General features: G+C 39.4%; 1 protein-coding gene across 16 annotated transcripts in view; it reads left to right on the plus strand.

Moving 5' to 3' along the window:
* slc8a1b (solute carrier family 8 member 1b) overlaps window positions 1-16,475 on the plus strand; it is a 125,557-nt gene that overhangs the window by 95,076 nt on the left and 14,006 nt on the right. For 3 of the 16 annotated variants that reach the window (XM_062430697.1, XM_062430695.1, XM_062430698.1), the window contains 2 exons: window positions 5,642-5,773; window positions 9,812-9,911. In XM_062430697.1, coding sequence (XP_062286681.1) covers window positions 5,642-5,773; window positions 9,812-9,911 — 232 coding nt within the window. Of the gene's footprint in view, window positions 1-188; window positions 227-3,147; window positions 3,163-5,603; window positions 5,774-9,811; window positions 9,912-16,475 lie in introns of all 16 variants that reach the window. The other 13 variants (XM_062430690.1, XM_062430693.1, XM_062430702.1 and 10 more) reach the window with 11 other exon arrangements.

The raw sequence follows: 16,475 nt of genomic DNA on the forward strand, positions 1-16,475 counted from the left end.
CACACACACCTCCTGTCAGCACTTATCAACCTATATTTTACCCAGACAAAGAGACAGACACACTTCCTAAACTAACCAAACAACTAACCTAAGTGTATCACTGAATTTAATTGTGCTAAAAATAATCATGATGCCATTAAGAAAAAGAAAAAACAACTTAAAACAGCTACAACCAATACAGATGGCAGCAGTTTCCCTCAAAAGCGGGATGAAACTTACATTGCAAGTCAGCTGGATTTGCAAGAACACAACATCATGCGAGAATCTATCTTGTCAGGCTTCAAGTTATGCTCAGCAAATCCAACTGCCTCACAAGGTAAGACAGTGATAGACAGGGACGGACAGTCACCTGCCAAGGATTTTTTTAAAGTGCCTGCCCTTTTCAAAACAGTTACCAAGGACAAACTTCTCAGATGGTTCTGTATAACAAACCATCTGGCACGTCCGGTTAGGTAGAAACCAAAACAGAGATAAAGAGAATGAATATTGGATTTTATATTCATGAGGTAGTCAGAAACATGAGTCCACATGAATGCTAATGTTGCTCCGTATCTGCTGGGTGTTTAAATAGGAAAATATTTGCTTACAAACCATACCAGAAAGGTAATGATATGTCAGTGTTGAGTGTTAAAGAGTTTATTGCAGGTTTAAAAAACTCATTATCTCGGGGGAAAAAGTTTCAGCAAATTGCGTTTTGCGGACGAGTTTGTACATGGTCATAGTGTTTATACACTGTACCCACTTTGAATTTTCAGTTGCAAATTAGACTTGACTTTCAATTATGTTTATTTTCTCACTGGTAAAACACTGTCAAGTCGGATCCTTCATGATCCACCCCATCTACTGTACTTCTCACTGCTTTCACTCTGTTTCGTGCTGCAACATTTAGACCAGAATGAGTGGTGCTGCAGGGTATGTTATGTTTAGATTTTGATCAAAGAGAAGAACATGTGACTCATCTGAGACACGTGTAAAAATATGCATCCAGTAGCAAGCCTCCATCATCTTACTTCCTTCAAACTGTACATGATGGAGAATTGTGACCGCAATGATTATAAGTTGTGTTAATTCATACCTCTTAGGCCTAAATTGAAATCCTTATTTATAAAAAATGTATTGTCCGCATGATTTGATGGTTTTGAAGTCAAGATTTGCACTTTTCATAATGAAGATCAGCATATTTAGATGTCTAACCCAAATATAAAGGTGCTCATTGGGGAGGAATGGATTAACAAGTAAAGTAAAATAGATAATAATCATCTTTTGGGAGATGATGACAGGCAAAGTGGATTATAAAAAGTGTTCTTAATTTTTTTTTTAAGAACTAGCAGTAATGACACTACTAATGGAAGAGAGAGGCTTTTATACCCAGTATGGATGTATTTGTTCACAGTGAAAATAGCAAGGTAGCAACATTCATTTGACAGCTAATGTCATGCTGTCAAGGTTGCTAACTGAATAAGTACTGTGCTGTGGTCTTTGCTGGTTTGCTCTGGCAGTTCACTGAAGCTTATTTGAATAGAAACTAAATTGGGAAAGAAGTAAAGAAAGAGTTTAGAGAGAGAGAGAGAGAGAAAAATAGAGAGATGAATACAATGGGAGGTTTTAATACTGAAAAGCAGAGAAAAAGAGGATGAGATGACAGGTGGGAGATCAAAAGGGATGGAAAGAATAAGAAAGAGGAAGAAGGGGTTAGAAATGGTTATGTAACAAAAAGACATTTAGGGATTGTACATATGCAGTTAGATTATTTCTCCCGTGTATGCTGGGTGCATTTTTAAAAGATAGACACAGTTTTTGGGAGTAAAGTAGTCTAATACTCATATTATTATAGTATGCAGATGCCTCAGAAACATTTCTGTGTATGTGTCTAGGCTGTAAGGCACATTCAGTTGTATTTAATTGAATTGAGCTGCAAAGTAGCAGCTAGAGGGACACCAGGGAGTGTGTGTGTGTGTGTGTGTGTGTGTGTGTGTGTGTGTGTGTTTAAAATGATAAATGGTACAGACGGCAGCTTTGACAGGAAGCAGCAAGTTATCCCCCAACATTCAACCTCTGTCAGGTCCATTTACACACACACACACAAACACACACACAGGGAGTGTAGCTAACAAGGATACTGCCGGGTCATGCTCATCCCACATGAGGCTTAGTGTAGACCGTTAATTGAGTTCATTAAATCACCATTACATCGTGTGTAATGGTGTGTGTTTGCGCGAAATGAAGCTCATTGTGAATTCAAGTTAACTAAAGAGGAAGCATGAAGGGCATGTGAGATATAATTCCCACCAGGTAGTTTTTGTGAAATCATCTTTCAAGTAATGTTTAGAGCAAACCAATATAGCCAATTTATCACATCTGAAGAACTTTCAGAGTTGCAAACTGTGCGTATTATGTACAAAAAAAAACAGGTAAAACACACCAGCTATGAAATAGCTTGTGATTGTCACAGTGATATATTACTGTCATAAATATGATTACTTCCTGTCAAAACTCTTACAGCTGATTATTCGTCAAATCAGATGGTTTATTCAAATGCTCTCACCCATGTAACCCATCATTCTCTGCATCAGCGCAGCCATCACAGGACATTTAAATAATCATTCCGTTTTCTTGCTAATGATTGAAACAAATTATTCATCAGTAGAAACAAAGGATCAAAACAGTACTAGCTTGAAATTAAGAAAAGTATAAAGTAGAACTGCTGGTCTGATGCCTCATTATGAAGAAAATTAAATGAAACCATCACATGGTTTAGTGAGGTTCTGAACACCAGAATATTTACACTGTGCCTTTTTTATGATGCTGGTCGAGTTACAGAACTCAGTAGGTTAAAATCCCCTCCAGTCATATTCTACGATATATAATAATCCTCTGCTTGGAATAATAAATTGCGCCTGTTAAGGTTTTTCCACAAAATAATTTAATTACAAAATCCTTACAGTGGTTATCTCTTCCTTCTCCCTCAATGAAAAATCCAGAAACCATGAATATTAAAGTTATGCAACCTTTGTCATCATGGCAACAGTAAAATGTCACCACTCAAGGTTGGAAACTGGCCTCCTGCAGCAAAGTCCGCTTTTTGTCATCCAATTATCCACCCAACCTGCCTCCGTCCTCATCATAAGGTAAAATCATCTCATGAAGTCACCTCATATAAACGTCATCTGAACTGCATCACTTCATAATCATTATGGTCACTAGATGGATTAAAAGTATCTATAGGTCATTTTTCTTGTGAGGACGGGCTGATAGTGGACCATGACTGGCTCCAAACTAGTTATGATGTTGCAAATCATACTTGTACACCTTTGAGTCTGATTTTCAGTGAGCACAGAGAAATGTTTCCACTTCCTGCAGATGTCTGGTGTTAAACTCAACTGAGGGAACAGGAAGAAAAACACATTTTTGACTGGAGGGGAAAAAACACTGCTGTAAAATTTGACTCCATAACAGACAGAGTAATAATTTACCCAAATAAAACTGGATTGTTTTCATCATTAACATTGATTAGCATGAATTTGAATGATGATTAAGTGACTGTAAACATCCTATTCTATGGCAGATTAACACAAATTGTTCAAACATCCGCAAGGCTATTTTGTACTCGAATTAGTGATTCCAAAATTTGATTGGCTAGAAAACTCTAATGTCCACAGCACGATTTTGTATATGTGACACTATGAACATGGTGTAAAACATGTCAACTGTATTTCATAGACTTTTTTAGAACAGCAGCCTTAAGAGGTGCAACTCGTCAAGCCAATCAACAAATCATCAACACTGTACATGGTGTGTCTTCAACCTTGCACAGCTTTTTTTGTATATCAAAAAAACCATATAAAAGGATATATTACTGATATATTAATGGATATTAGCTTTGAGAATTGACTTTTATGCAGTTCAACAATATTGTAGCAGCTATGCCATTGTTTCAGCACACTATGTCTTGTTTGTGCCTGTGAGGCTTTAGTTGCTCTTCTTGCCTTAAGCTCTCATGGGGCGGCAGTAGCTCGGAGGTAGAGCGGGTCATACACTAATCATAGGATCGATTCCCAGCTCCTCCACTCCGCATGTTGAGGTGTCCGCGGGCAAGACACTGAACCCCTAATTACTCCCAAAGGCTGTGCCACTGCTGTGTGAGTGTGTGAAAGAGCATTAGAAACTCCTCTTGATGAGAAGGTTGACATCTTGCATAGAAGCCTCTGCCATCAGTCTGTGAATGTGTGTGAGAATGGGTGAATGTTGGCACGTAGTGTAAAGCACCAGACTAGAAAGGTGCTATATATATGCAGATCATTTACCATGTATGCTGCAGCCATGAGCATACAACCACACTGCCAAACAGAACTGTGCTGCTCGCTTGTGATAGAGTTAACTTTGATGAAAGTGGTCCTGGCAGAAATGTGTGTGTGTGTGTATGTGTGTGAACTATAAGCCCCATGCTGCAACTCAACTGAGGGGAACAAATGACCACTGAGCTGGTGCAGGCTCACAATGCACTGGAATATAATGGAAGGCAATGGCATGGATAACCATTCCCCCATGGAAATTTTGATCATTGCCCATCTCTCTCTTTCCCTTACTCTCCCTCCCCCTCCCTTTGATCCGTGCAGTGAGTTCAGAGACCCTATAGTGAAACTCAATTACTGACACACACTACAAAGAAAAGAGGAAAGGAAGAAAGGGGAAAGAGAAGGCAGCTGTGTGAGAAAGTGAGACAAGGATAATGAGATGACAGAGGAAATGGAAGTATATTTTCATCCAGTAATGTTACTATAACTATAGAACAATGTACACTGATATTAATTCAACACAAAGACGTGTGAGAGGAATCCATTTCCTGAGTCTATTTGTGTTTAGTTCAGTTCAGTTTAAAGATTCATAGTCACTAACAATGTAGTTTGTTTTTAAATATAGTTGGCTTCATTATGCAGCCTTTCCTCGCTGATTCTGTCTGTCTTCAGTTCAGTAGTCCATTCAGTCTATCATTAAGAAAGAAAATTCAAGCCAAAAACTCAATCACTAATGGTGCTGTTTTGTTTTAGGCTATGTCATAAAAAAAGCTTTTTACATTTCGTCGCAATTTTAAAAAAACAAGTTCCAATGGCCAGATGGAGTGCTGTTATGACATATTAAAATAGTTTAATTTCCACACTGTTGAGTTCATAACAACTGACACAAATTGACAATTACAGTCGCAGGATGGCTGCTTTAAATGTCCGCATTTTTAACACAAATGTCTGAGGTGCCACTAGTCAGATTTTTTTGGAAATTGTAGAGATGAAACATTATTTTGAGGAGTTCCTGCACCTTTTGGTGGGCATCATTTTTTTCTTTACCATTATAACATATTTTCATCTTTCAGTAGCTGTAGCCAGCTTTTCACATTTGACACGTTCTGTGTAACATTAAAAACTTGCTACAAAGACAAAAAGTCTGTAACACTTTGTTCCCTCTCAAAACTGCTTTCTAATTAATTGCTTCTCTTTTCCCAGCCAGAAAGTCTTTCCAGGCTATGTTTGATGACCCATTTGTCTAATTAATATTTATAACATTACCAAAAATCTGCGTCCTGCTGCCATCCTGTACTAATATCTCAGTTTGTTATCTTGTGGTGTTTTCAGAGGAACAGCACAAGGAAGAGGAGGAGGAAGAGGAGCCGCTGGCAGGAAAGGATGACGAGGAAAGGCGCATCGCTGATATGGGCCGCCCCATGCTGGGAGATCACGTCAAACTGGAAATCATCATAGAGGAATCATATGAGTTCAAGGTAACACAGAGAGTGTGCTTGTTTGTGAGTCACATAGTGAGATGATTAAAAAGGCTAGAGGGCATTTTTAGAGGTTAATCAGTCATGCAAATATAACACAAGCACATGTTCCCAGTATTTAGTGGGAGCTCTGGAAAATTTACACTAGCTGTTGATCAAACACAGATGAAGGCAGGTTGACACAACTGTGAAGCTCTGTGTTTTTATAATAACTGCCATCAAATCAGACTCTGAAAACCAACCCACTTAGTTTGTGACTATAAAGTTTATTGCTATTACAATGACACTCCACCCTGTCTGTTTCCATATGAAACATTATCAACAAAACAAGTACAGGAATAACACATGACTCTGAACACTGGGATAATTTTATTACACGAAGGTATTCAATTTTTAAAAAAAAAGTAAAATCACACACACAGATACCAAGCACACATCCTTTATAAAACGGACAAATAGCAAACTGGTTTAAGTTGCTATAGTGATAGATTATCTTTAACTGTCAATGCTGTACCAAAAGTTACAGATACAGAGATATTCACACAAAAACACAAATTTACATAGGATATAACTGTGTGATCGTTTGTCCTTTCCTTGCTGTCCCTCTCCCACGCAGACTCTTAAGACAAGTGTAGATGTAATTACCATCCATGTTACTTTGTCTGTGTGTGTATGTCTCTGTGTGTGTGTGTGTATACTAATGCATGTTCTTTGCTGCTCTTCCACCTACACGCTCACTTTAGACAGACAGACAGTTAATAACACCCAGTAATAGCTCACCACTTGACAGGATGCTAAACTTTGTCAAGTAGTTTTGTGCATTAAAGAGTAAGTGTGTGTCTCTGTCTGTGTACATGCATGGAACTGGATCCTACAGTTATCTGAAGTGCTGCCCATCAGCAGCATGGTGGAGTACAACAGTGTGAGAATATCTGACATAACAGTGAAACACATACTGTAAGTGAAGGAATAAAAAGATAAGTTGTATTCAAAAGAAGTTCACTTGTCAATTTTAAAGTTTCCTTTCACATCTAAATAACCGTTATTCAAACAATAGAAACACTGACTAAATAAAAAGTAGAAATAACAGACACACATGACAAATGGAAAACTGGTGAGCAGTGTGCAAACTGAATTATGTTTTACATAAAGTGTTAATGGTGCTCTTACTAATTTAACATTTTCTGTTAATGCCAATAAACAGTAGTCAAGGCCTTAAGTGATGAATGATACAATAGACTGTATGTGTTCTATGTGCTTCTCTCTCTCTTCTATTCTTGCTCTCTCTCCCCTCTACCCCAACCGGTCGAGGCAGATGGCCACCCACTTTGAGCCTGGTTCTGCCTGAGGTTTCTTCCTGTTAAAAGGGAGTTTTTTCTTGCCATTGTCACTAAGTGCTGCTCATGTGGGAATGTTGGGTCTCTTTAAAATTAAAACCTGAAGAGTTCGGTTTAGAACCTGCTCTATGTGTAAAGTGCCTTGAGATAACTTTGTTGTGATTTGGCGCTATACAAATAAAGATTGATTGATTGATGACTGTATATGGACATCAACGAGATGTGACATCATCCATTGGTTTGCACTGGAGCCAGTTTTTAAGTTGCGGCTTATGGTCAGTGCCATCTTTTTCATTTGGAGCCAGGACCTTTCAAATAAGGAGTAAAAGCAATGCATCAGACCGAAGTGAATGCTAGCTTACTGTGAAAACCAAGTGGTGCACACTTAGGTTAACATAAGTTAATTCAACTAAATTGTGCTAACATGGCAGGTCTGACCTATTGTGAGTCCTGGAGTCACAGAGAGACAATTAACGTTCACATGACAGACATCAAATCTACTATAAGTCTTCAAATCTTTTAAACAGAGCAATACTTTCCAACATGATCAGCAGCACATTTATTAGAGGACCCAAATTCAGTGATTGAGGCCATAATGACTCACTGAAAAGAACATTATATTGGTGTTTTTAGAGAGAAGTTGACTTTTTTTTAATGGGACTCAGTTGGAGCCAGGGACTTTTTGAAGCCAAGAGTTTGTCAGTTGCATTACACGTTAAGGTACTTCTGCATTGGCTGCAGCCTCAAGCTGTGGTAAATGTGGAAAACTGATTCAAAATCCAAGAATAATTCGATTTTTTTGCATAATATTATAAACAGTTTCAGCTTATTTAGCCTATCGAAACTCTGGGATCTTCACTAGAATTTAAAATAAAGTGTGTGGCGGACAATGTGTGGTTGTAGACAATATACAACCATTCACTAAATTTCTCCTACAGACTATAGTTTTCCCTCGTTCTCCTTCCTTAATGTTCCTTCCTAATTTCCCAGTTATTCCTAATTTTTTCCTCCTTTCCTCCTTCATGTCCTCCTTTCCCCTACCTCCTTGCTTCCTTCATAGTATTTATATTTATTTGTTGTTTTCTTCAAGAGGAGAAACTATGACAGATTGAGATAACACACAAACAGTCATGCATGCACACACACTAATTAGCAGAGCAGTGGGGATTGCTTTCTCCTTTTCTCTCCACTTCAGAGGGAAACTGGGATGCTAATTGTGTTGAATGGAGCTTAGGGGGTGAAAATAGTGCATCGGCACTGCTGTGGACACACACACACACGCACACACACATACTTTCCCTTTACTACAGTATGTGGAGTGTTGATTTAACTGTACTCAGCAAGGTTTTTGTAATACTGTCTTTCTCATTCCTTGTTGCGCTGTTATTTTTACCTCCTTTGTTTTCTTTTTCATTTCCCGCTTCAGTTCATTACTTAAAGCAACTACAAGGGGTTCTTAATTGGTTATGAAACCGTCTCAGTTTAATACTGATGTCTTTATATGACCTACATAAGCAAATGAGACCATCAGTGAGAATGCTATTTCCATAGTTATTCTCATTTTTAAAAAGACGAGAAAAAGAGAGAGAGCACCGATGGCCAAGCAGGCTAGAGAGTGAAGGAAGAGAGCCAATGGCAGTAGAAGGAACCCAGCAGTAAATCAGAAAAATAAAATGTTCTTTTCTCACAGTGGTTATGTTCTAAAGCACAAATAAACACACCCACACCTCCGCACAACCCTGCGGAAAGGTCCCACATTGCCATATTTGGTTTGAGTGCAGCCATACATGTAACCTAAGTGTATGTATTTTGTTTCAATATCATCATATTAAAATTATAAATCTTACTTAGCTACAAATAGATACATTACCTCATCACTATGCATCCTACAAACAGCTGTGTTTGAAAATGAAAGTAGTCATGTGTTAGCCAAGTCAAGATCGTAATAACATGAGGCAGTGGGACTCATGGGAAATGCAGTCTTCATTCTGGGAAATGCTACTGGCTAGGCTGCCAAAATCAACACAAAATGAAAGTTCCTTGTAGTAACTTTAAGTGTTAGCCAGACTGGTGTGAAATAAATTCCTGAATATGTACGTCACCCCCAATGATAAACCTCAGCTGAGGGTGATGGACTTTGTCGAGCTGACCCATAATTAATTGCACTGTCATGAATCTGATATTTCTCCAAATTCTGACTCTGTCTCACTCAGTATTATACAGTATAGTATACAGTATTATTGACAATTGGTTATAGATGAACATGTGCCTCTGTCACAGTTTTAAGACCACATTCCCCCAGATACAGTTTTTTTCCCTCCCATCTCTCTTCATTTGTAAATGAATTACAGGCTGCATTTGACCATCTCCAGTGACCTAGAAATTGTGAAATCGTAAAAACTGTTTCCTCTGAAAGAATAGTGCCATTTTCATGTTTTCTGTCATAACAAAATCAAGCAGATTTTTCAAACCTAGCAAGTGGCAAATGTCTGATTCTGAAAAATAAATGATTTTATTAAATGACATGTTGTATTAAACACTCTCTCACACTTGTAATAAGAAATTTATACATTTTCTTTTTTGTTGTTGTTGTTGTTGTCATTCAGCTGTTTTCAAGGTGAAGAATGAACCCAAACAAAACTTCAGCTGGAGCTCTTATATCCGACCATTATTATTTATCTGTGTTTTTTTTTTTTACCAGAACACAGTGGACAAGCTGATCAAGAAGACCAACCTGGCTCTGCTGGTAGGAACCAACAGCTGGAGAGACCAGTTCATAGAGGCCATCACTGTGAGCGCAGGTAAGTCCAGTGTGTGTGTGTGTGTGTGTGTGTGTGTGTGTGTGTGTGTGTGTGTGTGTGTGTGTGTGTGTGTGTGTGTGTGTGTGTGTGTGTGTGTGTGTGTGTTTATCAGTTTAGTAGTTCAATTTAACTCATTTGAATCATCTGAGGAGAAGAAGCAGATTTGTGTGTAGCTTATAAAAGGTTTTTTAGTAGGAACAGCTGCAGTTTTATAGCCACAATGTCATCTGCTCTGTTTGTTATAACGATCAATACAATCAAAATGATCACAATACTAATGTTGATTGTGTGCATGTGCAGTTCTGTTGCTACTTTACCGATGGAGATTGCACCAGGTACTCTGAGGGCTGACTGTGCGTAAAATGAAGTGGGGCGATTTCATGGTCCCATGGAGTCCTGTGTGTGTGCATCTGTGCATGTGTGTGCTTGTGTGCGTGTGTGTGTGTGTGTGAGTGCATCTGTGTTTATGGTTTTTATGGTTTTTAATAGTTAATGGTAAGTGAACTGGCCTGGTTTGATGGCTTGGGCAGACAAACACTGACCAGATGGGAGATTATGTTGGGAGCAATTGTGTGTGTTTTAGCCCCACACAAAGACAATATGTGTGAGTTTATTTGGGACAGAGAGGGACAGAGAAAAAGGGCAATATCTAGCACAAAATCTACATCACTGACAAGAGAATCTTTGATACATTACAAACCAAGATGATATTAATCTCCCATTAAGGGGGAGACAGAGACAGGTGAACAGTGACAGTTAAGACAATATATCATGCAGAGATAGACAGAGGGGTTTGGGAGGTGGGGGGTGAGGTTGGCGTTATGTATAAACAGAAAGAAAGAGAGAATGCATGCAAAAACAGGCTTGGAAGGGAAATAATAAGAAGAGATATAGGAGATGTAGGAACTGCAAAAGAGAAAGAGAGAGATTTTTTCTGTGTCACTGCAGAATCTTCACAGTTCATTGGTTATTAGTGGTTACTTGCCCTCTGGAGGCAACAGAGCATTACTGCAGTTAATCAGTGGAAAGAGAGCGGAAACAGAGACTGTAATACTCTGAATAGTTGTGCAGAAAGTTCTTGACAACGTTTGATGTGACACTCATGTCTCAACAAAACAATGAAACTGAAGTGGAAGTTTCTTTAGTCGGCACATTCATTCCAAATAATCTTAAAACACACTTCCTCCTGTGTGCATTTGACCTCAATCTTCTCACATATCGCCCTGTTGTGTAATTAAGCTGTACAGTACACTGTGGGTACATTATATATTTTTTTGTTAGAATAGATTCACAAAGTAGGCAGTTGCAGAGTAAGTTTTATTGTTATTACTCCAGAAGTTAGGCTTTTATTTAATTTGCATTTACAGTATTGTACATATCATTGTAGATAGTCTCTTATCTGGTCATTTTAGTTCCCACCTGCTGTTGTTGCTGTCTGTTTTATGTGATTATTTCAAGAAAAAACTGTACTGACCGACTGAACTACATAGCAGCAGATCACTGTGGGGCAAATGAACAAACATTTATTTGTTTGGTGTTTATTAATATGAAAATAGTGCAGATAATCTCTGTTAACAGATAGTTGGACAAAAAGAAAACCATCCAGCTTGCCACGGCTGCTGCCTCTGAAATCTGTGTGTCTATTAGAGCATTGTTTGTCTGTCGCCTGTTCAATCACTTTAGCGGCTACAAATAACTTTATCCTGTGTGTGTGTGTGTGTGTGTGTGTGTGTGTGTGTGTGTGTGTGTGTGTGTGTGTGTGTGTGTGTGTGTGTGTGTGCTTTAGTTAGCCAGCCTGTCAGCCAGCCTTTGTTGGTGAGCTGATGCCATTAATGAAAAGACCTGTCTTCACTCTCTTATCTGGGATTAGCTTGTCTAGGCTGAAAGAGTGCAGTGTGTGTGTGTGTGTGTGTGTGTGTGTGTTTGTGTGTGTGTGTGTGTGTGTGTGTGTGTGTGTGTGTGTGTGTGTGTGTGTGTGTGTGTGTGTGTGTGTGTGTGTGTGTGCGTATGTGTGTGTGTGTACCTGTGCTGAAGAGAGTGCTTTAAAAAGGCACTAAATGCAGTTTCCACCAAAGAATAAGCTTTAGTGGTGAGACACACACACTCTCTGTATCTATATTTTTCAGGGTTTCACCATGATTCAAAACACTTCATTTGGCTCAGCTGAACTGTTACACACACACAAATACATGCGGTTGATAAGCTGAATCAGATTCAAAACCAGATCAAACCGAATGTTAATAGCTTTTCTTGGCCCTTTAAACCTAAAGCTGATTGAATTGTGTGAGTTGAAAGTGTTTTGAGAAGGGCTGATTGGATGCTCACACATCAAACTGGGAGCTGATTGGGTAGACAGGCATCCAGCTGCGAAGCGACAGATTGGGGTAGAAACTTTTCGGCAAATTTTTCTCTGTTCCCTGTTTATTGAGGATGGGAATGAAAGCAGGCAATGAGAAAAGAGAGAGAATGGTGAATGGACTGTACTTATATAGCGCCTTTCTAGTCTTGTACACGCTTTACATTACATCTCATTCACACATTCACACACACTCATGCACTGATGGGAGGGTGCTACCACACAGGGTGCCAACCTGCTCATCAGGGGGAATTTAACCATTCATTCTCATTCACACACCGTTGGCGCAGCAACGGGAGCAATTTGGGTGTCTTGCCCAAGGACACATCGGCATGGAGGAGCCGGGAATCGAACCGCCAATCTTCCAATTAGAGGACGACCGCTCTACCTCCTGAGACACAGCCGCCCAGAGAACAAGATGATGATGATTGTAAAAAAAAACACTGAGATCAAGCACTTGCTGAGGGAATAGGAAAAAGGAGGTGCTGATACAGTACAGTGCATTAATATCATGAATACTAACTGAAAACTAAATATATACTATATAGTACGGAGTATTAATATGCAGTGAGTAATTGGAACACAAATACATAGACAGCACATACAGTTAGGTGTTTGGTTAGAGCCACAGGGAGTTGAGATCAATCTGAAATCAACCACATCTGTGATGATTACCACCAGCTCCCATTGTCTGGGTTTTTTCTGAGACTCATTCAAACCCAGCATGTGCTTAACTGTTTATTTGAACCCTGGAGTGTTTCCTCTTTTGGCTCAGTTAATTTGCTAAAGTTATAACGATGCCAATTTACTTGTGGCACCAATGAACCTCGGTGCAACGCCTAAAAAACATAAGGCTCAATTCCCCCCTCCTAGAGAAACACTGTGAGCTGTTTTCCTAGTTCAGCATTTTTAGAACTAAAACCAGTATGTGGTTGTGATTGTGGTGTTGTTTTGTGCTTTTTAACTGGTGTAAACACTGAGGAAGTGATGATAGTGTAGTTATATTTAGCTTGAGCTTAAACTGAGCTAGTTTCAATGTGCAGTACAATAACTTTCATTCACCATGAGTGTCGTCATGTAGGTGGAATCAGCAATGGTAACAATCCATTATGTTAGTTTAGTCCCAACCCTGTTATATTTTTTCACATTTTGTCTATTTCTCTTCTCCCCCATTTACTGCACCGCCTCTTTCTCACACACAGTATTCCTTTGCCTCACCCACTTAATTACCAAACACAGGAGAAAGGTCAAAGATTAATTACTTCTCCTGTGGAATAGAAGTGTTCTGAATCTTAGATGGAGGCATGAGGAGGAAATGAGGCGGCCTGGCTGTGGAATAAGGCCAGGGTCACCTTCTCTAGGGTTGGTTGTATGGGTGGATGGGTGGATGGGCGGATGGACGGATGGATGGATGGATGGATGGATGGATGGATGGATGGATGGATGGATGGATGGATGGAAGGAAGAGGTGGGTGGTTGATGAGCAGGTGGATTCTGGAAATAACAGTGAGAGGGGAAAAAAGATGGAGAAGGGTGGAGTTAGGATATGAGTAAAAAGAATGAATTACATATTTTTGTCTGGGAACAAAATGTCTCAACTGGAAGGGAGGAAAACAAGGGAGGAACTACAGCTAGAACACCAGAAAAAAAACATTGAGAGTATGTCTTTGGAAAAACAGACATCTTGCATCATTAGAGAATGAAAATGAGCTAAATTGGCTTCAACAGCTGTCATTACTGCCTGGAAGGTGGGAAGAGAGAAAGAGAAAGGAAGTAAGAAAACACTTAAATGAAGGGCAGAAAGCTCTTTATAATAATAAGACAAATCAACTAATAATCTGTGTGTCTGCTTAAGGAGATCTTTTGCTCTTAATGTTGGATGCTTAATGTGGACTTGACACACACATTTTACAAACTGAGCACCCCACGCACACACACACTTACACACATTAAGCCCAATTGAGACATGCTGTAACTTAGCGGCTCATCCCTTCAAACACATACTGCTGGTTCAAGGGTTTGAACAAGTCCAGAGCGACTGTCACTGATACGCTGGTGGATTTAATACACACTGATAAGCTAGCTTCCTCTAATCTCATCTCTCTCTTTCTCTCTTTCTGTCTCTCATCCTCTCTCTCCTTCTCTCCCGCTATCATCCTGCCTCTCTCTCTTTTATCTCTTCTCAGACGTATTAGATTGAAATCAAGATTAAAATCACTTTTAAAAGAGCCTCAATTCCTTCATGTCAACCGAACAAATTTAAAATTTGTCTTTGTGTCTCTCATCCTTTCGCTCCATTAGAAGTGTCAGATCAACATCTCAGTGTTTAGAGGCCCTCCATTAATTATTCCAGCCTCGTCTATGCAAAATCGTCTGTTGTTGTTTATCGGTTTATCGGTTAAATTAAGAGACGGTTATAGATTTGGACCAGCTTTTCTACTAAGATGGCAGCCATGAAAAGACATTTAAAATCTGCCAAGGCTTAACCTACAGGTCACCACCATCATAACACCACTTTGGCACTTACACAGTCGTGCGCTCATGTACACACACATACACACAAAATAATGCCGAGACCATGACATTCATTTCAAAGCCAGAAACCTGCATTTACCCAGCCATTAAAGCTCTCTGAAATGTCAGAAATGTGTTGTGTGTGTGTTTGCGTGTGTGTGTATGTGTACACTGACCTGTTTTCCCATGGGTGTGTCTTCTCTTGTTTGAAGCATGGCTAATGGAGAATTTTCTCCAGATAAACTAACAGAGAGGGACGGGGAGAGATTATGTGTGTGTTCGTCAACATGCATCTGTTCACATAGAGCATGTCGAACCTAACATGCTGCTGTCTGGCAAGCAGCCAAATAGTGTTGAATCCTGGATGCACCCATCCTGCTGTCATTTGCATGTTATTTTTTGGGAGCGTGAAATATCTTTGCCGTGTTTCCTTCCATGTGATAAATGAGCCCTAGAAAAGCCTTGAAGCTACATTTTGAGAGTTACTGGTCAATGTAATCATTTCTCCTGACTCCATACTGACTTTGAAGAAGTCCCCTGACTACTGTGAGGGAGAAAACAGTCCTTGTCCTATGAAAACATGTATTCTAAAGTTTTACTGAAGCTATCATCTGCCTTCAGCAGTCTGAATAAGCCAAATCAAGACTTGGGCCATGCAAATAACCAGTGTTGAGTATCAGGAGTAAAGTCAGTGACAGAAAAACGTTGCCACTCATGCCAGGATCAGACTGCTAAACATATTTGTCTTTGGAGATTTCAGATAAGGCGATTATAGACTTATAAATCTTTTCTGTAACTCTGCTGAGAGATGTGGCAGACTGCAAATTGAACCCCGACAAATGTATTTATATAGCATCAAATCGCAACAAAAGTAATCTCAAGGCACTTTACACATAGAGCAGGTCTAGACCATACTCTTTAATTTGATTTAAAGAGACCAAACATTCCCATGTGGCGACAGTGGCAAGGAAAAAATCCCCTTTAACGGGAAGAAACCTCAAACAGCAACGGGCTCTAAGTGGCCGACCATCTGCCTTGACCTGTTGAGGTTGAGGGAGAGAGAGAGAAAGGGAAAGAGAGAGAAGGAGTAAAGGGAGAAAGGATAAGTAAAGAGGAGAGGGAGAGAGGAGAGAGAGGCACAGTGACAAACAATTAATCAACATTGAAAATAATAATAGCTGCAGTCATGGGCTCAGGACATCCCCAGGGCCCAGGGCACCTGCAAAAAGAAAGAGCAGCAGAGAGAACTGCAGGGAAGAAGTTCAGGTTAGTGAATAAAGTGAATGCATTAATAGTACATGAATGTAAATGGATAGAGAGAGGGAGAAGAGAATTTGTCTCCAACACACTGTGGTTTTGTCCTATTATCAGGCTCATATTGATGACAGGTTCACATTATATCAAAGTTACTGTATTTACAAGTTTCTGACTTGTAAATAGCGTCCATGTCAACTTGCAAGCAGCAATTATGACGAGGAAACTGGGATTTATCTGAAGCTCTGATCAAGCCTACTTGGCACTTAATAATATAAAAGAGCTTGAAAACCAAGGAAACATGCCATGGCTTGGCCTCACATCAGCCAAAGTCTGTTGTTCAATGTTTCTGGACCAAAATGTAATTGATTTAATGTAATTTTGCCAATTCACAGTATTTTAAACCTTCATACAACCACTTACCATACAACCTTCCTGAG

This window comes from Scomber scombrus, chromosome 12 (genome assembly GCF_963691925.1).
Source record: "Scomber scombrus chromosome 12, fScoSco1.1, whole genome shotgun sequence".
Taxonomy (NCBI): domain Eukaryota; kingdom Metazoa; phylum Chordata; class Actinopteri; order Scombriformes; family Scombridae; genus Scomber; species Scomber scombrus.